The sequence below is a fragment of the Ctenocephalides felis genome, unplaced genomic scaffold (assembly GCF_003426905.1).
Source record: "Ctenocephalides felis isolate EL2017-DRISC unplaced genomic scaffold, ASM342690v1 CF-g0.4_SCAFFOLD_03572, whole genome shotgun sequence".
In the NCBI taxonomy this organism is placed as follows: Eukaryota; Metazoa; Arthropoda; class Insecta; order Siphonaptera; family Pulicidae; genus Ctenocephalides; species Ctenocephalides felis.
In genome coordinates this window covers 35,753,983-35,774,246 of record NW_020539726.1, presented here as the reverse complement: position 1 = coordinate 35,774,246, position 20,264 = coordinate 35,753,983, and the positions used below count along the sequence as shown (strand labels likewise).

The window sequence follows — 20,264 nt, the reverse complement described above, 5'->3', positions numbered from 1 at the left end:
TTTTATTTATAAAATACTCTATAAGTAAATTTAACTATTCAACAAATGCATTCGAAGATTTTCCAAATAATTTTGATGTTTTACAGAAAGTTTCTAATGAAGTCTCTTGGTTTCCAAAACGAAATAGTTTAGTTTCCAAATAATATTTCTCACTTAACTTTCTTTATAATTTTTTACTTATAATCTATTAAGTCATATATAAAAGAAAAAAATATTTTTTTACTGTTTTTGTTTGATTAATTTTAATAGTTTGCTAATTTTTTAACTTTAATTTAATTAATTCTAATATTTTGCTTATATAAGCTTTATGTCTAACTTAGACAGTCTAAATAATTGTTTTTCTAATAACTTGTTTTTATAATGCATTTAAATATGTTTCTTATTATTTTGTTATAATCTATACCGTAGTGGTTTTTTTTTAATTTTAAAAATTTAATAATGTTTTTATATAGTTTTCAATTGATTTTCTTGTTTTGCAAAAAAATTCCTCACTTTTTATTATTTCGTTGTTGTTTTCACAGAACTTTGTTTCCAAATAATTCTATCCCCAAAACTTTTTATCACAATATATTTATTTTATTTTTTCTTTTATAAATTTATTTCATTCACGATATATTTATTTTATTTAGTTTAAAATGAGATTACATATATTTATTTATATATCTCTCAAAAATGTTCGATGTTTTACAAAAAAGTTTTTGATATTTGGCATATTTTAGCATTTTCACTTAACTTGTTTTTATAATGTTTTCAAGTCTTTTATAAATTCAAAATTATTTTTTCCTAGAGATATTATTACGATATTATTATCACAATATTATAAAAATAGTTTTGAAAATGCATAATATATAGTTAATTAATTTTTTCACAAAGAAATATTTTCACTCATTCTAAAATATGATTTATTTTGAATTTATATATAAATGAATGAATATAAATGAATTTTTTTATAAATGCTGTATATTATAATAAATTATTAACAAAAATTTAAACATTTTTAGTAACTGACAATTGTAATTATTTTAATTTTTTTTCCTTTGTATTATTATTAATTTGATTGTTGCTTTTACATAACTTTTTATGAAATGTATGTAAAAATATTCATGTAATTTTTCATTAATAGTTACATATATTTTATATAATAATAACAAGTTCAGATTATAAATTTATTAATATATTTTTACTTAGCGTAGTCTAAAATAAACCACATTTATTATATTTAAATATTAATCAATAATATATTTATTATTACTTATATTTTTATAAGAATATAATTATTTTATTCGTAATGTCTTATGAGTGAATAAAATTATTATAATAAATAAATAAATAAATGAATAAATTTATTATTTAATTAATTTAAATATTTACTTATTTTAATTTTTATAAATTTATGGAAAAAATTATTATTATTATTATTTATAAATTAAATTCGAAATATGCAATAAATAAAATCTATTATAATCTGTAAACAAATTTTATTAAAATTATTATTTATTTAATTTAAATGATTTAATTTAGATTATTTAGATGATTTGAAAATTCTGCATATAAAATTATTAATTTTACTATAAAAAATTGAATTTGTTGCTCACAATATGTTTAAATTATTATAAAAATTTAATTAAATTTATTTAATTTAATTTAATTTATTTAACTTTAATTTATTTTTAATATATACCACAAGTTTTTAGTTCCATAACAATGAAACCAATAAAAATGCTAAATTTTTAACAAGCTATCTGTCCACTTTTTTCACATTTTTCGTTTATTTTTCACATTTATTTATTATAATAATTCTATTAATTTAATTTATCATATTAATTTTATAATTTTATGAATTATTTTTGGAGTTGTTTTCACTAGAGAGACTTTTGTGATACTACTGTTACTGTTTGTTTCCGCCCCAAAACAAGGAAAAGCATCATCCCCAATATTGCGAGGGAGGATTTGTTGCCAACGTTCCCACAAGTGGGGTATAATGGGGAACATTTTTACCAGAAACATATTTTAGGAGATGATGATTGTTTTGAAACACGCATTTGGATAATTTTGTGGGGATGGATAAGAGATGTCTTTATTGAACAACTGTTACGAAATTTTTAGAATTAAAAAAAAAATCGGAATTTTTGAAAGTCAACTTTTTCACTTTTGAAGTCTCCAAATTCTATTTTTCCAAGGTTATCATGTTTTTTTTATTTTTTTTTCTCTCCAGAATCTATTTTTTTTAGAAGTTCCAGCAATTTTGTTGATTTTCAGACAAAATTAAATAAATCAAGATTTTCAAAAAGTCCATTTATTCACAAGTTCAAAAATTCTCAAAAATCTAATTTTTCAAGATTTTCAAAAAAAAAAAAATAGCTTTTCAAAATTTTGAATTGCGGTGCAAGAAATTCCAGTAAATGTTGATTTTTAGACAGAATTAAAAAATTTAAAATTTTCAAAAAAGTCCATTTTTTACATTTTCAAAAGTCTCAAAAATCTAATGTCTCAAGGTTTTAAATTTTTTTTTTCTTTTAAAAATTTTAATAGCGGTGCTGGTAGTTCCAGCAATTTGTTTATATTCAGACAAAATAAAATAAATCACAATTTTCAAAAAAGTCAATTTTTTCTCAAGTCACGTGATACAAAATATTCAGAATCGCAATTCAAAATTTTTAAAATCTGAAATTTTTTTGAAAATTTTGAAAAACTAGATTTTTTAGACTTTTAAAGTTGTGAAAATTAAAAAAAAACTAAATTTTCAAAAAAAATGTTTTTTTTTTTCAAAAAATGTTCAAAAGCAGACTATTCAAAATGCAATGATTTTTTATTAATACAAAACGACTTTTTGTAAGACTTTAATTTTTAGGATGATATAAATAAATCTTAGTGATTCGCCCTATTGGACTTTTAAGGGGTCCACAATAGAAAAAAAAATTACTATCGTACTCAGCATAAAATGTTATTATATTTTATTTTTTTATTTATTTATATAATACTTATACAAATCTTTGAGAAAAAGTCAATACAATATTTATAAATAGTAACAAAGAGTAAAAAAATATTGTACATTCTCATAAAAAAATTGTAAATTTTAGCAGACACAAAAAGATTGAGAACCAATGGTTTACCTTATCACTGTGCAAAAATTCATTAAAAATGTCTAAATATTTTTTCAAAAAATAATCAACAACTAATGTCATTCCAAGTTCAATGATTCAAGTTTTTGAATCATCGAAATCGGTTCAGGATTCGGGGGTAAAACGTGGTTCAAAATTTTTACATGTTTTTGGTAATTGGTAATTGACAAACGATAGTCCTTATCGAGATACATCGAATGGCTTCTAAATTTTTGAAATCGGTCCAGCCGTTTTCGAGAAATCGTCGACGAAAGGTAAAATTTCGGCTTGAATACACACCCGTACACACTTTTGATAAATACGGCCCCATGGCTTGAAACGCCGAGATATCGTAAAATTAGCAAATTGCATTTTCTGACAAACATAAACGTCTCCCTCGGGAAAATAACAAAAATTTTTCCCAAAAATGTCAATGTCATAATTCGTTTTTCATTTGTCCCAAAAAAAACCTTTGACACATTTTCTACGAATTTTCTCAACGTTTCAATTTTATTTTATTAATATTATCCATGTCGACTTTTGTAATAACCTATGCACTCATTCTACTCTTGTTGCCATATGGCAACACTCATCCGGATCCCCGGAAAACTTCAAAATCAAAATTGAGACAAACAAGTGTCGAAGTACCGGAAAACATAGTCATACCCGGAGTTATCGGTAAATAGAAACATAATAGAAATAAGGTAAACTAGTGGTGTATGGCATCGTGCCTTAAGGCAAATTGCTGAAACTTACCGTACCGTAATGAAATAATCGAGAAATTTTAAACGTTTTCAAATATATCATTACAAATACTGTAACTTTCATTATTTTGCTATCTTCTTATATCTGAGAACATTAACAATCGTCCTTTCATTTCGAAGTCAATTTCAAAAAAATAGTTGCCTAATTTACACAAAATTGAAAAAGTGCTCCCGTATAGTCACAGTCTAAACGCATTTGCAAATAATTCTGTGGGACATTTTCACTTAAACTGTGCTTAGCCTGGCGGCATTTTCTATAGTTTTGACAAAATTAAAAAAGTGCCCCAATACACAAACAGTCTAAATGCACTTGGGTAAACATTTGTACCAGAGTGGCGCTTAGACTGTGCTTAGCCTGGGTAATTTTTTGAATTTTTAATCCAAAATTACAAAAATATTTTTCGAAAAAAAAATTAGAAACAAAATTTTTTTTTCCAAAATCAATTATTTTGTTGAAACAAGCACAAAGTTCTTTGAATCAATTAAATCGGAATTCTCTCAAAAACTGCTTTTTTTTGCACATTTAGCTCTGTATCTCCGAAACCGCTGGGCCTATCTTTGCCAAAAACTCATCAGCACATCTGCCTATTAATAGGAATCGAATGTTTTTAACTTCCCATAGGGCAAGTTATAGTAATCGCAAAAAAATCGAAAATGAAATTTTTTATATATCTTTACGTTTCAAAACCTTCTGAACATTTTGATATACCTTAGAAATAATGATGTATGTGTGTGCGTGTGTGTGTGTGTGTGTGCGTGCGTGTATGTATGTATGTGCGAATACAAATTTTCGTCGATGATTTCGGACACACGGATCAACCGATTTGAATAACTCAAAAAGCATTCGATTCGTATTGATAAGGAGACGTGCTGATTAGTTTTTGGCGAAGTCAGGTCTAGCCGTTCCAAAGATACGGGGCAAAAAGTGCCGAAAACGGTAACTCAATTTTTAATTTTAATTCAAAAAACATTTTATTTGTATTGACTAAATGAAGAACTAATCAATTTTTGGAAAGGCAGGTCCAACGACTTTGGAGATATGGAGGAAAAAGTAAAAAAATGAGCCATTTGGCGGTCAAAAATGAACATTAGACATATGCACATCAAATTATCAGATATTTTATAGAGATTTCAACTTAGTTAACATTCCTATGGGTTCCGTACCAATGTTTACGCGTTAGACGGCGACGCGGCGCTTAGGCGCTTCGATAATTCTTCTTTATGCAGTTAAAGCAGTACGATTATTTTGAAAAAAAGTTCAGAATTCACAAAATATTTCAAAATAAGTGATTTAAGATAGAATGATATAATATGGTTCGAAATTCTATTAAAAGTTTCAAATCAATGATCAACTTTGATTGATTATTATTGATTATTTTTAATTAATAGAATTTTGAATTGCGGTACGGGAAGTTCCAGCAACATGCCTTAAGGCACGATGCCATAATTGCCTGAAGACAGAATTCCACTTACAGCTAGTTCCTTTTTCCAAAATGCAAGATCACTTTTCAGTTGAAATTCCATCTTTTTTCATAGTCACTAGTTTGACGTGGATGCTATAGCATTCATCTAGTATATAACGATCAAAATACGATAATACGACTACTCAAACTTTTATTGGGCGCGAACGTGTTAACGTGGAAGATCACTCTTCAGTTAAAACTGAATTTTTTTCATAGTCACTAACTTGACGTGGATGCTATAGCATTCATCCAGTATATAACGATCAAAATACGATAATACGACTACTCAAACTTTTATTGGGCGCGAACGTGTTAACGTGGAAGATTACTCTTCAGTTAAAACTGAATTTTTTTTCATAGTCACTAACTTGACGTGGATGCTATAGCATTCATCTAGTATATAACGATCAAAATAGCAAATACATAAACATTTTCATACTTGTCACTACCAATTAACAAGCATAAGACATCGTTATCATAACAATTTAATAATTTCTATCCTCTATCTTTTATTAGTTGGAGGTGATACCAAGTATGGTTCGATGAAAGAAAAGCCCCATTTCGGTAAAGCCGTGAGTCCTTCTGACGTCATGGATCAGATTATTAATATTTTGGAAACCAAAAGTGGGACGACCGAAAGTGTCGTCACTATATCGCCGACGACTAAAGTCTACACTCCGGTTGCGGTCAAGAACAAAGATCCGAAGGTAGTCCTGGAGCATTTGGAGGACATCATATCGGCTTTGAAGCATCTGTCGAAGGAGGCGAAGAAGAACGAGGAAAGTGACAAAGGGGATGAGGACAAGAAAGAGAGGGAAGAGGACAAGAAGGATGAGGACAAGAAAGAGAAGGAAGAGGATAAGCAGGAGCGGGATGAGAAAAAGAAAGAGAAGGAAGAGGATAAGAAGGAGCGGGATGAGGACAAGAAAGAGAAGGAAGATAACAAGAAAAATGACGAAGATTATAAGAAAATTGATATATCGACACAGAAATATGAGGTAAATGATAATTTTTAGAATTTTTTGTTGGTTAGGACCAAAAAATCAGATCCAGTTTATGTGTAGAATCATTTTTTATGTCTCGGTTTTTACCTAAATCAGCAATTATTTTCTGCTCCAGTTTTTTGCTTCCTTTTTTCTGCTCATTTAAGTTGCTGCTCGTCAGTGAAACAATGTTTCTAGATGTAAATAGATTAGAATTATTTGTTAAAATAATATGTCTAAATTATATCTTGCTTCTGGTTTTCAAAAAAAAAAAATTATAATCTTAAGAGTTTTAATTTCTTGTCAGTAGTTTTGTTTATCTACTATTTAGGTTGATTTTTTATTAATTTCTAACAATATAAATAATGATATTAAAGTTGCTCGTCAGTAGAGTCCCTTTTCACATACACAGAAATTGGAGGTTATTTTGTTTTATCGATACAAGTACAACAATAGATTAATGGCAATCTCTGAAAATCAAAACAAAAATAAGACGTATGCAAAAATTACGTAAATAAAATTTAATAATAATAATAAATAGATCAGAATTATTAGTTAGAATAACATGCCTAAAAGGCCATGATCCAAATTGTGCATGAAATTAGATTCTGCTTCTGGTTTTCAAGAAAAATTTGTATTCTTTAAATAATTTTATTAATGCAATTCTACTTTCAAGTTGCTCGTCAGTAGAGTTCCTTTTTATCAAAATTACTTATTCTGCTGGTCCAATATTTAAGTTGCTCGTCAGTAGAGTTTTTTTTTATAAGAAATATTAGTTAAATTAATATGTCTAATAAAATAAGAAATTAGATTCTGTTTCTGGTTTTCAAAGTAAATTAGCAAATTTTACTAATCTTTATCCCAGATTTAAGTTGCTCGTCAGTTGTGTCCGTTTGTTTATAAATTAATTATTTTACTGATTCGATATTCAAGTTGCTCGTCAGTAGAGTCCCTTTTCTGTCTTTTTTTTATCATGAAAACCGATTATTTCTTTAACTTTTATCAAGGATCATGTTACTCGTCAGTAGAGTTTTTAATTTAAAATTAATAATTTTACTAATTTCTTTCCAGCATTTACGTTGCTCATCAGTAGAGTCCCATTTATCGTTTTATCGTTTTAAAATCAATTGCTTCTTTAATTTCTATGCAATTTTAAGTTGCTTGTCATTAGAGTCCTTTTTCTGTCACTAAAATCAATTGTTTCTTTCATTTCTATCCAAGATTTAAGTTGCTTGTCAATAAAGTCCCTTTTTTTGTCATTATGGTCGTCAGTGTTTTTTTTTGCCATTAAAATGTATTATTTTTAATATGTTGCTTGTCAGTAGAGTCTTTTCTGCTTTTAAAATCAATTATGTTACTAATTTCTAACCATAATTTATTTTAATCGTCAGTAGAGTCCTTTTTGTTTCATTAAAATCAATTATTTCACTTATTTTTTTCTAAGTCCAATTTGAAAGTTGCTCGTCAGTAGAGTCCTTTTTTGTAACACTAACATTGATTTCACTTTTTTTCCAGATTTGTTTTTAAGTTGCTTGTCTGTAGAGTCCCTTTTCAGTAAGAGATGAGCATACATTAATATCAATTATTTTACAAGTTTATAGAGTTGCTCGTTTGTAAAGTCCCTTTCTAATAAAAAAATAGTAATTTTACTGATGGATATTTGAATTTCTCCTCAGTAGAGTCCTTTTTCTAATGAACATACATTAATATTGACTATCTTACAAATTTTTGATGTTGCTCGTCAGTTAAGTCACTTTTCCCAAAAGTAATTATTTCACTGGTTTGTTATTCAAGTTGCTCGTCAGTAGAGTCCCGTTTCTGCCAAAAAATTGATTACATCGCTTATAGGTTATCCAATTTGCTTGTCAGTACACTCCTTTTTCTCAAAATCAATTATTTTTAAATTCATTATTCAAGTTGCTCGTCAGTAGAGTCCCTTTTCTCCAAATTAATTATTTTACTTCTCCATTATTCACATTGCTCGTCAGTAAGGTCCTTTTTATCAAAAATCCTTCAAAATTAATTATTATTATCGACCCATGATATTAAATATTATTTTATATGCTATAGTGATGCAAAATTGTTTGGTAATCTATCATTGTAAATTAATTTGAAAATATGTTTCAACCGCCTTCAAAATTAAATCATTTTTAATAGAAGGAAGAGGACAAGAAAGATAAGACAGAGGACAAGAAAGAGAAGGAAGAAGACAAGAAATATAATCAAAAGGACAAGAAAGAGAAGGAAGAGGACAAGATAGAAAATCAAGAGGACAAGAAAGAGAGGGAAGAGTACAAAACATATAATCAAAAGGATAAGAAAGAGAAGGAAGAGGACAAGATAGAAAATCAAAAAGACAAGAAGGAGAAGGAAGAGGACAAGAAAGAGAAAGAAGAGGACAAGAAAGATAAGGAAGAGGACAAGATAGAAAATCAAAAAGACAAGAAATATAAGAAAGAGCACAAGAAAGAACGAGAGGAGAAAAAGAGGGATGAAGAAGATTATAAGAAGGTTGATGTATCGAGGCAAAAATATGAGGTAAATGATAATTTACAAAATTTTTAATTCAACGAGTCTGAAAATGCAGATCGTGGACGATGGACAAATTTTTGATTTTATAACTAGATAAAATATGAATAAATCATAATGAAATATATGTGAAAAACAATTTTTTACTACTAGATAGTAAAAAATTATTTTTCACATATATTTCTTATGATTTATTCATATTTCATCAAGCTATGAAATCAAACATTTGCCCATTTAACACATTTATTTTACGATTTTTTAAATAATTTTGATATTTTACAAGAAGTTTCTCATAAAGTTTCTTTTTTTCCTAATATTTTATGTTTCTCATAACCCTGTTTCAAAATGATATAAAATGCTTATTTATAATTCTAGTCTAGTATATGTGTAGTAAATAATTAATTTTTTTTTATTTCCTTAAAGATTTCTTTCGAATTTTACTATTACTAGTGTTTATTAATATTTTTATTAACCTCCCGTAGGGTAGTTATAGTATTGAGCCGAAAATCAAAAATGCATTTTTTACATTTCTTCACGTTTTGAAGGTTTCTGAACATTTTACTGGCATACCTCAGAATGTCCGCATTTTTTCGTCCACGTTTTCGGGCGCACGGATCAACAGATTTGAATTATTAACTAGTGAAGCACATGGCATCGTGCCTTAAGGCAAATTGCGGAAACTTCCCGTACCAAAAATTATTATTTTTTTTAATAAGATTAACATTTTTAAAAAAAAATTACTCTGAAAAAATTATACTTTTGAGAAACTATAAATTTTTGACAAAAATTTACTTTTTTTTTGGAAGAAAAAAGACTTTTTGAAGAAAAATTTATTTTGAAATATTTTGGAAATTCTGAACTTTTTTTCAAAGCAATCGTACTGCTTTAACTGCGTAGAGTGAAAATATCGAAACGCGTAAGCGCCCCGTCGCCGTCTAACGGATAAATATTAGTACGGAACCCATAGGAATGCAAACAAAATTTATACTTATTGTTAAAGCCTCTATAAAATATCTGATAATTTGATGTGCATATGTTTAATGATCATTTTTGACCGCCGGATGGCATTTTTTTACTTTTTTCACTAGATCTTCGAAACCGCTAGACCTGCCTACATTTGATCAGCTCTTCATCTTATTAATACAAATAAAATGTTTTTTGAATTATTCAAATCGGACGCTCCGTTCTCTTAAAAACTGAGTTACCGTTTTTGGCACTTTTTGCCCCATATCTTCGGAACGGCTAGACCTGCCTTCGCCAAAAACTAATCAGCACGTTTTCTTATCAATACGAATCGAATGTTTTTTGAATTATTTGAATAGCTTCATCCGTGTTCCCCTAAATCGTCGACGAAAATTTGTATCCGAACACACACACACACATACATCCATTTTTTCTAAGGTATGCCAAAATATTCAGAAACCTTCGAAACGTAAAGATATATAAAAATTTTCATTTTCGATTTTTTTTTGGGATCACTATAACTTGCCCTAAGGGAAGTTAAAAACCTTGAAATTAGAAACTTATGCCTTTTGGAGGTAAGGTTTTAGGTGATCCATAACATAAGAGAATTGGTGCATAAATATTCTCCTATGTTATGAATCATCTAAAACCTAAACTCCAAAAGGCAAAAGTTTTTAATGTCTCATTGATCACACATATGTGAAGCCTAACCAAAGTTAATATTGTGAGGCTTGTGACATTTGGAGGTTAGATTTCATGTGTAAAATGCTTGATCGAACAGCAAAGATTTATTTTTCTGACGATTGTGACTGCGAACTCATACGAATATAGACCCATAAAAAACATGTCTATTTTATCAAAGATAAAATAATGTTTAAAAATACATTGATATTAATTATTTTACAAATTTTTATTAGTGTTGTTCGTCAGTAGTGTCCTTTTTCTCGTAATAATTTGGAACTAGTGGTGCATGGCATCGTGCCTTAAATCAAATTGCTGGAACTTCCCTTACTGTAATTTCAAATTTTTGAAAAAAACTTTAAAATTTTTCGAAAACTTTGAAAGCAAAAATATTTTATAATTTTGAAATTTTTGGAAAAAATTGTCATTTTTGAAAAATTTGATTAATTATTTAAATTTTGACTTTTTCATACTTTGAATTTTTGAAAAAATGAGATTTTTTTAATTTTGAAACTGGAAAAAATTGTGCTTTTTGAAAAACTTGATATTTTTTTAAAATTTTGAAAAATATATAATTTGAATTTTTCTGAAAATTTTGAACTTTTCTTCAAAGATAGGGTGTTGCTTATGATCTGTGTTCCCAAAATCGTCGACGATCGAAAATTTGTAATTGTACACACACACATATACACATACATGCATCCATTTTTTCTAATTGTAAGGTATACCAAAATGTTTAGAAACCCCTGAAACGTAAAAATATATGAAATCGTAAAATAAAAATATAGGCGGAAACAGCTTCCTCAAGATATTTGCGTCAAGTGGGAAAAAGTCGGGAGAAGACAATAAAGTTAACAAGATCTTATGTACATAAAAAATCGAGTGTTATTGAAAAACCAAACTTGGGGTATAGATATGCAAAAATTTTCGATTTCCGATTTTTGAACAATCACTATACCTTAATTACTAAAACTCATTTTTTCCTTAGGATTCCAACGACGAATCATACCACAAAGCCGAAGACGAAGACCGCCAATCGCGCCTTTTGAACCTCCTCAAAACCTACATAAAACGAGCATCATCATCATACCCTACAACCCTTACCACAACCCCTATGACACCCACAAGACATACCCACACACCGGCTCCTTATTACGGAACCCAGTACCCTAATATCAAAATCAACCAAGAGATACGGATTTCAACTGTATCACCGCCGAGAAGATGCAATGAACACCACCATACCAGGAAATGTACTACTACCACTACCACCTGTATGATGTCTGATGAGAATTTGAACCAGACTACGAGCAATAGGGTACCGAATGTCATCAAAATGTTGGAAACTAGCAAACATCTTATACCCGATGAGGAGGAATTGCTAAGGGCGATTGTGCCGCTGTTTGTACTTCAGCAGGCGAATACTAAGAAGTTACCGGAGAGCGAAAATTGCAGTTGCCAGGTAATAAATGATAGTTGAAAGTGATATTTTGCCTTAGGCAAGTTGTAAGTAGGTGTAATAATTGACTTAATCAAACGAAATTGAGATTTAGAGAAAAAAAAAGAGTGCGCGTAAGGTTCACACGCTATTGAAGTAGAATTTATTTGCTACTGTACAAAGTAGAAAATAATAAATGATTTTATTTTATTAATACAACATATGCGTGTAACCATGGATTGATTCATATTAAATAATATAAACATGTAACAATGGAGTATCTTGTGAATATTCAGAAAAAGTTTTTCGCGTGTTCATTGATAATGTCAAAAGTCGATAAAGATTAAATTATTATATATACAGTAACGAAATAATTTCTTTCATATCATATTATGTAAACTAAACACTTCCAAAGACAGATCCATCGCGAGTTCTTTATCGCATAAAAAATAAAACACCAACAATGCTATCGCTGAGCGGCGGCGGCGCCTTTGATTTCAACTATTCGGTATTCGGCCGAATAGTTAGTTACTAGTCGGTATTCGGCCGAATAGTAAAAAAGGTGCCGAATATGCCGAATACCGAATAGTAATCAAATATTCGGTGCAAGCCTAATATTTATATAATGTTAAATTATAAATTATTATAAATTCTTAACAGCATTAAAATATGTATAATATTTAAAAACAATAATGCAAATAAAGTCATACTTCAAATATGACATGATCGGTTTGTCATTGCAATTAGCATTTAGAAATGAACCTTTAGTGGAGAAATGAATTAATTGCTGATTAATATATTCTATAATATTCGTTCACACAGTGGATTATGTTAAACAACGCCCAAACAAATATTATTTTCACAATTTCACTCATCATGTAATAATTGTGTTTGAAGAACTTCATGTAACTAAAATTAACATACATTCATTGACTGCTTGTATTTTTTATTTTACTTTTTCGCTGGCGATATAATCTCATTCTTTCTACAGCTGTAATATCTGTCTTGTCTAAAAAATATTTTCCATATTAATAACTTCAAAGATTCATAGAAACAACGAATAATATAGAAATCATTTTTAACTAGTGGTGTATGGCATCGTGCCTTAAGGCAAATTGCCGGAACTTCCCGTACTGTAATGAAATATTCGAGAAATTTTAAACGTTTTATTACAAATACTGTAACTTTCATTATTTTTGCTATCTTGTTTGTTATATCTGAGCAAATCAAATGTAAATCATAAATAAATCAAATTATCTCCAGAACATTAACAATCGTCATTTCATTTCAAATTCAATTTCAAAAAAATAGTTTAGTTGTCTAATTTGCAATAAATTAAAAAAGTGCTCCCGTACAGTCACAGTCTAAACGCATTTGCAAATAATTCTGTGCGACATTTTCACTTATACTGTGCTTAGCTTGGCGGCATTTTCACATTTTTCAATAGTTTTCACAAAATTGAAAAAGTGCTCCAGTAGATAAACAGTCTAAACGCACTTGGGCAAACATTTGTACCAGAGTGACGCTTAGGCTGTGCTTTCCTAATTTAATTTTTTTAAATCATCCAAATCGGACGCTCCGTTCTCTCAAAAACTGAATTTTAATTTTTTGCACTTGTGTATGTATGTATGTGCGGATACAAAAATCTTTCGTCGACGATTACAAGAGCACGGATCCACCGATTTGAATTGTTCAAAAAACATTCGATTTGTATTGATAGGGAGATGTGTTGATTGGTTTTTGGCCAAGGCAGGTCCTGTTGTTTCGGAGATACTGGGCAAAAAGTGCCAAAAATGTGAATTGTGTTTTTGGGAAAATGAAGGATCTGAACTCTACTGACAAGCAATTGAATCGAAAATGAATTCAGTAATTTGTAATAAACACAAAGGGAATCTACTAGTAAGAAACTTTTTGGTTTTATGGTTTTGATATAAGAAAAGGGACTCTACTGATAAACAACCTAAATTTTGACTAAAATAATTGATTTTAATGTTAGAAAAAGGACTCTACTGACGAGCAATCTTAATCTTCTCTTAAGAAAGGACTTTACTGTAAAGCAACATGAATCGAAGACAAAAATTAAAGTAATAATTAATTTTAGTGATAGAAAAGAGACTACTGACGATCAATATGAATCTTGGATAGAAATTAGAGAAAAAAATCATTTTTGGCAGAAAAAGGACTCTACTGATGAGCAACTTAAATAATTGACAGAAATTAGTAAAATAATTAAATTTTTTGGCAGAAATAGGACTCTATTGACGATCAACATGAATCTTGGATAGAAATTAGAGAAATTATTTTTTTAGCAGAAAAGAGACTTTACCGACGAGCAACTTAAATATTTGACAGAAATTAGTAAAATAAATAATTTTTTTGGGCAGAACATGGACTCTATTGACGAGCAACTTTAAAAATTTGCAAAATAGTTGATATTGATGTATGTTCATTAGAAAAAGTCTACTGACAAGCAACTTGAATCACAAATCAGAATAATAATTAATTTTTGATGGAAAGGGACTCTACTGACGAGCAATTCAAAATTATTCAAATCGGACGCTCCGTTCTCTTAAAAACTGAGTTACCATTTTTGGCACTTTTTGCCCCATATCTTCGAAACGGCTAGACCTGCCTTCGCCAAAAACTAATCAGCACGTCTCCTCATCAATACGAATCGAATGTTTTTTGAAATATTCAAATCGGATGATCCGTGTTCCCGAAATCGTCGACGAAAATTTGTATACGCACATACATACACATACACGCACACATACACGCACACACACACACATCCATTTTTTCTAAGGTATGCCAAAATGTTCAGAAACCTCTGAAACGTAAAGATATATAAAAATTTTCATTTTCGATTTTTTTGCGATTACTATAACTTGTCCTACGGGAAGTTAAAAAATAAAAATTCAGTTTTTGAGAGAACGGAGCGTCCGATTTGGATGATTCAAAAAACTTTTTACTTGTATTAATAAGATGAAGAAATGATCAAATTTTCATGAAGGCAGGTCTAGAGGTTTTGGAAATATAGAGAAAAAAGTGAAAAAAAATGCCATTTGGCAGTCAAAAATGAGCATTAGACATATGCACATCAAATTATCAGATATTTTATAGAGATTTTAACAATAAGTATAAATTTTGTTTACATTCCTATGGGTTCTGTAACATTGTTTATCCGTTAGACTGCGATGCGGCGCTTACACGCCTTGATATTTCTGCATAAAACAGCCACACAGCACGATTGCTTTGAAAAAAAAATTCAAAATTGTCAGAAAAATGGTAAAAAGTGTAAAAAAAAATTTGAAATATAAAAAAAAATTAAGTATTTCCAAAATGTCTTCAAAATTGTCAAATATCTCATTTTTTTCAGTTTTCAAATATTTCAAAGGTTTAGTGATAATTTCAATTTTCGGTACGGGAAGTTCCAGCAATTTGCCTTAAGACACGATGCCATACACCACTAGTTTATGCAATTTAATCAAGTTTTTCTATATTATCTACATATATATAAAAATAAGTCGGGTTTTCCTTCCTGACGAAATAACTTCAGAACGCACAAACCGATTTCGACAATTTTGCATTCGTTGGAAGGTCTCGGGCTCCGCAAGGTTTATAGGTTAAGGCATCGTGCCTTAATTCAAATTGCTGAAACTTCACGCACCGTAATTAAAAATTCGAGTAATGACATTAGTGAGAATTATAAGAATTAGCTTGGTTAAGTCAACGAGCAATTCTTGCCGCAAATAATAACGATGTACACGCCTAATTTCATGATCACACCCTTCAATCAAAAATTGCTGGCGATTTGGTGACATACCAATGATTCCGACTGTCTTCCGTTGACTTCAAACGGCGCCTCTATGAAGTACGCTATGATACAACTGTTTAAACATTTAGACAACCATCAATTGGACAAACTGATTAGTTATTTGGGGTCTTTGAGGATCATGAACGAGCAGGCTATTGAGGAAAAAAAATTCAACCCCAATGGGGTTGAATTTGGGGTTAAATCAATCCATTAGTATTGTTACAGATCACACCGGTCAATGTAACAGTTTCTACAGTGGAAAATATAACTCTTGTCGTTGATGAAACGGACACGACTTCTGGTAAGTAACAGAACTAGTGGTGTATGGCATCGTGCCTTAAGGCAAATTGCCGGAACTTACCGTACCGTAAAGAAATATTCGAGAAATTTTAAACGTTAGAACGGATTTAAGTTGCTCGTCAGTGCAGTCCCTTTTTGTCATTAAAATTAATTATTTTACTAATTTCTATCCCGGAAACAAGTTTGCTAGTCAGTAAAGTCCTTACATTTCATTTAACTGCTTTGATATTCCAGTTGCTTGTCAGTAGAGTCCCTTTTGCCTTAAGGTAAATTGCAGGAACGTCCCGAACCGTAATGAAACATTCGAGAAATTTTAAACGTTTTCAAATATATTATTACAAATACTGTAACTTTCATTATTTTTGCTATCTTGTTTGTTATATCTGAGTGAGCAAATCAAATGTAAATCATAGATCATAAACCAATTCATCTCCTGGAACATTAACAATCGTAATTTCATTTCGAATCAATCAATTTCAAAAAAAAAGTTGCCTAATTTGCACAAAATTGAAAAAGTGCACCCGTTGCAAGAATTCCATGCGACATTTTCACTTATACTGTGCTCAGCTTGGCGGCATTTTCACATTTTTCAATAGTTTTCACACAAAATTGCAAAAGTGTTCCAGTACACGAACAGTCTAAACGCACTTGCAAAAACATTTGTACCAGAGTGGCGCTTAGACTGTGCTTAGCCTAGGCAATTTTTTAAATTTTTAACTTCCCGAAGGAGTAGTTTATGTTTTTATTTTGAAAATAATGTAAAATTTCGAAAATTATAGTTTTTGAAACTTTAAATTTGTTTTTAAAAAAATTTTTAATCACTAAATTTTCTGTAAATGCATTTTTTGCCCATGTCTACACAAACAAATGGTTTTTTGAATTAATCTAATCGGATGATCAGTTCTCTCAAAAACTGCATAACGGTTTTACACCCTTTGCGCTCCATACCTCCGGAACGGCTAGATGTGCCTTTTGCAAAAACGCCTCGCGATTCAGTACGAACTGAATGTTTTTTCAATCATATTGTCGAAAATTTCGAGGACATTTGTTTGAACCATATAAATGAACTTCAAAATTAACTAGTTGGTATTGGTATTTAGCCTCGAGGCAAGTTACATGAACTTCCCGATATGTGTAAATAATTGATCTAATCAATAAAATATAAATTAATTTATGAGCGATTAAAAGTATTCCGAGTGGATTTATTACACATCATTGAAAACAAACAAACACTCTACACCAAGTAAATCATATAATTTTAATTTTAACAAACGTCAAAAAAACTACTCATTTTCCCAACCTTTGATGAAGTTTTAAAATTAAACTACTTGACGTAAGTAAAATATTTCAGTAAGTTCTATAAGACTATGATATACATCGCCAAAGACAGTTTCATAAAAATCGGCTTAATTTTTTTTTTCAACAGTTAATTACAAGAAAACGGCTCGGTGGGTTTTCACCTAAAACTAATCAGTATCATTCCCAACTAATATCTTTCGAACAGTTTTTGATTTTTTAAAATCAATTCGGTAGAATGAGCTTAAATGTGGACGAAAAGTTTAACACTCTTTTTCAAATTACAAAGGAACTGCTCGGCAGATCGTCTCACAAAACTTTCAAGCTATAGTGCTCATTGAGATACATTGAATGGCTTTTAAATTTCTGAAATCGGTTCAGGCGTTTTTGAGCAAACGTCGATGAAAGGTCTAATTTTGACAAATGCCAAAAAAACGGTACCAATTTTTGTAAACTTTGACGAATTTTTAAAGCTAAACGAGTTGTCGTAGGGCGGTAATATTTTAGTATGATTTAGAAGACTATGGTATCTACCGTCAAAAAAAATCTGCGATTTATAAAGAAACGGCTTTGCCAATCGTTGCACAAACTGTCAAACACTGACAAACATTGACAAACAATAGTCCTCATCAAGATACATCGAGATACATCGAATGTCTTTTAAATTTTGGAAGTCGGTAAAGCCGTTTTTGAGAAAACGTCGATTCACGGCAAAAAATCTGTAAACACACGAACACACACACACATACTTTTTACAAATTTGGTCTCATTCCATTCAAAATGGCTTGAAACGTCGAGAAAACATAAAATTAGCGAGTCGGATTTTTTGATGAAAACATAAACTTTTCCTTCGGGAAGTTAAAAATCTTGGTACGGAACCCAAAAAAATTGACACGAAATGTGAACACATTATTAAAATCTCTATAAAATATCTGATAATTCGATGTACTTATGTCTAAATTGTTCATTTAGACATAATTCAAAGTGGTAATACAATTTTTCACAGCTGAAAGATTTCTAAATATTGTCTTTCTTGCAGAAGCCTATACTTGATTTCTTACATAATCTCCTACAACTGACCTCTTTCCTTAAGGGGGTTGTTCTTTTTTTATTTTTCTTTGTTTCGGTTTTGAGATTTTTTGATATTATGAAAGCTAAAAGCCTTAGAATGATTTAAAAAAAAAAATCATCACAATATCTATTTTTTTGACGAAGTTGTAGATATATATATCTCTATACGTATGATCCTCTGAAAGCGTTTTTTTATCGTTTTGCGAGCTATTGTATGCCAGCTGTCTCTTTTTTATTATAATACCTCATGCACATGACCTTTTTAATGTGTCAGCATCTTTGAACACGATGGTGTATTTCGTACATTAAATTAAATGGTGTATTTAGTACATTATATTAAAAACTTTAAATACGTTTTTCTCAAATTGACTTTTTTCAATGCGGTGCCAAAAAATAAAAAAAAACTACAAGTCGGATCGACTTGAATTTTTTTTTAATTTGTTCACCACTGCAATACCTAGTCCCCCTACCTCAAACAACTTGATAACATTACGCAAAAAAATTTTGCGAACCTTCTCGTCCAAAAAAAAGGCTATTTTTGACACTTTTTTTTAATAAGCTGCCATTTTTTCCTATTGTTTTTTTTTTTTTCTTCGCTTTGTTCATTTTAGGGGGGACTGGATTCAAACTTCTTCTTCAACGTAGTTTCGTTTTTTTTTTTGTTTCGGTCGCGGGCGATGCGCAACGGATTTATCTGTGGCACCGCAAACGAGATCGATTTTGCAATGCCCACTTTGGCGCCCCCCGGTAAAAAATGACGGCGAAAAAAAAAACAAAAAAATTCTTAATCTATGATTTGTGAAATTTTTGTTTAAAAAAACCGCATGTCTTTATGATAAATACATTTCGAAAAAAACAAAAACAAATACTTTGCATGTTTTGTAACAAAAAAAAGAACAACCCCCTTAAAGTGTATTATGATTAGACTAATCTGTCAATGCATTACGTAGAACTTATGCCCTGTATCTTAGTTTTATGCTTCATTCATTTTATCAAAGGGCTATGCCTAATGAAATTTTTATTAATGAATGTACGAACACAAATGAACAAGAATCACCATTTTGTTAACTGATACAAAACTAACACCGACGTTTCTTAAACCAACATAAAACATTTGATAATACTTTTTCATCGGCTCACTAGCGACTACAATTGGACCTTGAAGTAGCCCTTGTGAAGGCGGATTTTGTTCTGAGATAATAGGGCCCTGATGTTTCATCAACCGGACTTTTAACAAAATGTCACTTTGACAGTCGCTTTTGTTTTTTCTAAAAATATTTTATTTATATTTAATAAAACCATAACTATGCGCGCGTTGCACGTTTTTATATATATTTTTATATTGCAATTGATATTTGGAAACATCGTTCTTTGCTTAAACATTCGCCAACGTAGGAGTTTGGAAGAAAATGGTAAATAAGAAATTTAAATATAATATAAATATATTATATATATATATATATATATATTTGTTACAAATATAATGAATTGTTGTAATAAATATAAATATATATGATGATAGTTTTGTCGACGTTGATACATATTTGTAATATTTTTGCAGCCCAATCGTCGAATTAAAAAGTCATCATTAATTTCATGAAAAGTAATTCTATACAGTTTTAGAATCTTTCGTTTGTTATATTTCTTCTCTGTTTCTCTTTCCCCTTTCGTTTCTCACAACTCGCTCCCACTCCCTCACTACACTTGCTTTGTAACCTTGATCAGTGTCCACAATGCACCGCTATCAATAACATTAAATATAGGAGGGCAATATGTGCTCCTTCAATTTCTCGTTTGTTAATATAATAGTATTTAATTATTTTACACAAACTTAGTGTTCAATCAATTTTACAACATA

General features: G+C 29.7%; 1 protein-coding gene across 1 annotated transcript; it reads left to right on the top strand.

Annotated features, from left to right (window-relative positions):
* The first annotated feature begins 3,631 nt into the window (after nt 1-3,631).
* LOC113388423 (DNA ligase 1-like) lies at nt 3,632-16,048 on the top strand. Its single transcript, XM_026625801.1, has 5 exons — nt 3,632-3,779; nt 5,845-6,326; nt 8,469-8,849; nt 11,473-11,946; nt 15,965-16,048. Exons 1-5 carry the CDS (start codon nt 3,632-3,634, stop codon nt 16,046-16,048), a joined length of 1,569 nt encoding a protein of 522 aa, XP_026481586.1.
* Nucleotides 16,049-20,264: the final 4,216 nt, after the last annotated feature.

Bases quoted from the DNA above. Each gene is read 5' to 3' on its own strand.
- LOC113388423 (XM_026625801.1), top strand. From the start codon at position 3,632: ATGTCGACTTTTGTAATAACCTATGCACTCATTCTACTCTTGTTGCCA. The intron at 8,850-11,472 runs GTAAATGATAAT...TTTTTTCCTTAG, and splicing joins TATCGAGGCAAAAATATGAG to GATTCCAACGACGAATCATA. The intron at 11,947-15,964 runs GTAATAAATGAT...GTATTGTTACAG, and splicing joins GCGAAAATTGCAGTTGCCAG to ATCACACCGGTCAATGTAAC.